Here is a 3445-nt window from a genome sequence, read left to right on the forward strand (position 1 = left end):
AATTTTATTATGCTTAAAATTATTATTTATAATTTAGAGTATAGATTATTTGATGATTGTATTTGTTAAATATGTTTTACTCGATGTAAGTAAGTCGATTGACTCGATACCAACATTCACGAACAAAATGACGAGTCGTCTTGAGACGATCAAAAAGAAGCGGGGGTCAGTCGGACCGATCCGCTTGACCAAGACGGACGTTAAATTGTAAGCTGTGTGGTTGTTTAAGGATAAGAAGTGTTGGAAATATACTTAGTTATTGTTGTAACAAAGCAGGCGTTTATTATTATACACCGAGAATCGAATAGAGAGAATTCATCGCAATTCAGAAGTGGGATAAGACCCAATCTAAGGTGCGTACAAGTGTTTTATACGACTATTAATGTTATTTCTATAAATGATTAGAAATCGAACGCCCCACGTGCGCTTTGGCTACTAGAGATTATGTACGTCAATCGAGCCATGTGTGCTAATTAGTTATAGGTTATGCGTACCTACAATAGGAAGCCAAGTGTGCTTAGTAGTTAGAGGTTATGTGTGCCTACAATAGGAAGCCAAGTGTGCTTCAGATACTAGAGGCTATGTATGCCTACCGAGCCATGTGTGCTTAGTCGTTAGAGGTTATGTGTGCCTACAATAGGAAGCCAAGTGTGCTTCAGCTGCTAGAGGCTATGTATGCCTATCGAGCCATGTGTGCTTAGTCGTTAGAGGTTATGTGTGCCTACAATAGGAAGCCAAGTGTGCTTCAGATACTAGAGGCTATGTATGCCTACCGAGCCATGTGTGCTTAGTCGTTAGAGGTTATGTGTGCCTACAATAGGAAGCCAAGTATGCTTCAGCTGCTAGAGGCTATGTATGCCTATCGAGCCATGTGTGCTTAGTCGTTAGAGGTTATGTGTGCCTACAATAGGAAGCCAAGTGTGCTTCAGATACTAGAGGCTATGTATGCCTACCGAGCCATGTGTGCTTAGTCGTTAGAGGTTATGTGTGCCTACAATAGGAAGCCAAGTGTGCTTTAGATACTCGAGGCTATGTATTCCTCCTGATCTGTGAGCGTGTAGTAAGTTAGAGTAGAGGTCATGTGTACCTAGAAGAAGCAAAACTAAAAAAAATAAGAAGCTAAGTATGCCTATAAAATGTATCCCTTAGAGCGTGTCAACGTTAACGAAATCATTATTGTATTTTGTTTTCAGTCAAGGATTAATTTCAAATAAATGAAGTTTATTTCTTTAAATACTTAATTTTGAAATGTTTAAAAAAAACATATATCCTTATAGTTTTAGTACGTCTAGACAATGAATTGATATACTAACATAATAAAATGATATTTTATTTTTGAGGTATGGATATTGATGAAGCGATGACTCCCGAAGGCTCGCCTTCTCGTAATGATGAATTTCAGAGAAAGCGTTCACGGTCTTCCTCCAAGGCAGCAGCTAAGTCTAAGAGAGGCAAAAAGCGATCAAAAAAGAAACGCAAAGAGTCTTCCAGCTCCTCCTCCTCCAACAGTGAGTCACCCCGTAGTTCACGGTGTGCAAGTAAGAGACGATCCAAGGAAAAAGGTAGTTGGTCTACTGAACAGGTACTGGATATATTTAATACCCTTCAAGGGCATAAGTGCAAGATAAGTAATTTAAATAATAATCTTCTCAACAATGTAATACCAGAATTTGATCCGTCAAGTAAAACTCAGAATATCGACTGTTGGGTTAGGAAAGTAAATGAATGTGCTTTAATCTATGAATGGGACGAAAAGCAGACCATACATTTTGCTCTGCAGAAACTGTCTGGCTTGCCAAAGAAGTGGTTCGAAGCCCTTCCTAGCGTTGTTTTCAATTGGTCAGAGTGGCAGGACAAACTTACAAGAGCTTTCCCAAATGAGCAAAATTATGGTCGGCTTCTCGAAGAAATGTTATCTCGCAGTACTCGTAGTAACGAAAGTTTACGTGAGTACTTCTACGATAAGTTAACGTTGTTGAACAGATGTGAAATAAGAGGCAAAAAGGACGTCGATTGTATTATCCACGGAATACTAGATACATCTATTAGAAGCAGTGCACAGGCACTGACTTGTCGCGAACCGGAAGACTTGTTGAATTTTCTAAGCTCCCAACGTCCTATGTTAGAAAATAAAACATTCAATAGGAAACGTAGCGATAATACGATAGTTCGAACGGGTAACACTGCATCATCCTCAGGCGAAAGTTTGTTAACTTGTTTCAATTGCCGCTCAAAGGGACACCCTTACCTTCGATGCCCTAAACCTCTTACGAAATGTGTAAAATGCCATCAGGTAGGCCACAACAGCGATAATTGTAAACTAGAGCCGTTGATCTTGCGAAATGAGCCTAAACAAATTTTTAACTATATCTACCCTCAGTAACAACAGCGACAAATTTTACAAAACGGTTAAGGTAAACGATAAGTCTTTAACTGCATTTATTGATTTCGGCAGTGAATGTAGTTTAATCAGGGAATCTGATGCTCAAAGTCTGAATTTAACTAAAAACTCAACGGAGTTGCCAGTAATCAAAGGGTTCGGGAACTCTAAAGTATTTCCAGTATATAGGACCAACGTCGATTTGAAATTAGATGAAGTTGAGGTTAATGTAGAGGTACTGGTGGTTAGCAATCATTTCCTTCAGTCGGCTTTACTTATTGGTCAAAATGTTACTGAACTTCCTTGTGTTACAGTATTTAAGAATAGTCGTCAGTTAACTTTTTACCAGAGCCCTGATATCGATACCATACCAGAGCCGGTAAAATGTTTGAAGTTAAATCTTGATAACGATACCGACATTTCATTATCACGGTTAGTTGAAGCTACCGCATCTGACGCTGACTTCTGTGGAGATATTTATATTGAAGGTTATTGTAATGGTGAGCCTAGGAAAGAGCATTATTTGCACCAGGGAATTTATAGGGTTGTTGATGGAAAGTGCTATTTGCCCGTGACAAATTTATCTGGTCAAAATCTCACATTATCCAAGAAATGCCCTATTGCTAAAGGAACTTGTTTTGTTGAAAAAGATAGTACCTATGTAAATAAAGTAACCAAAAATAATTCGGAATATGAGCCTTTACTAATATCTGACATAAATGTTGGTCCCCAAGTTAACAAAGAGGCATTAGTTAGACTTCATTCGCTTTTACTCAATTATCGAGATTGCTTTGCATTTAATTTAGGAGAAATAGGTTGTATCAGCTCAACTCAAATGAAAATAGACTTATTGGATGACAAACCTGTAGTTTACCGACCGTATAGATTATCCTTTTCGGAAAGAGGTCAGGTTAAGGAGATAATAAATGACTTGTTGCAAAATGATATTATACAAGAGTCTAATTCAAATTATGCCAGTCCTATTTTATTGGTAAGGAAGAAAACAGGAGAACAGCGCTTATGCGTTGATTATAGGGCTCTCAATAGTAAAACGAGGAAGGATTG

The 3445-nt window shown here is 38.2% G+C and overlaps 1 protein-coding gene across 1 annotated transcript; it reads left to right on the forward strand.

The window, feature by feature from the left end:
- Positions 1-1226: 1226 nt before the first annotated feature.
- On the forward strand, positions 1227-3204 carry LOC123690716. Its single transcript, XM_045634727.1, has 2 exons — positions 1227-2615; positions 2695-3204. The coding sequence occupies exon 1, from the start codon at positions 1343-1345 to the stop codon at positions 2381-2383; it is 1041 nt and encodes a 346-aa protein (XP_045490683.1). The 5' UTR covers positions 1227-1342; the 3' UTR covers positions 2384-2615; positions 2695-3204.
- The last annotated feature ends 241 nt before the right edge of the window (positions 3205-3445 follow it).

Source organism: Pieris rapae, chromosome 3, assembly GCF_905147795.1.
Source record: "Pieris rapae chromosome 3, ilPieRapa1.1, whole genome shotgun sequence".
Classification (NCBI taxonomy): domain Eukaryota; kingdom Metazoa; phylum Arthropoda; class Insecta; order Lepidoptera; family Pieridae; genus Pieris; species Pieris rapae.

Excerpts from the sequence above, each read along its gene's own strand:
- LOC123690716 (XM_045634727.1), top strand. The coding sequence starts at position 1,343 with ATGGATATTGATGAAGCGATGACTCCCGAAGGCTCGCCTTCTCGTAAT.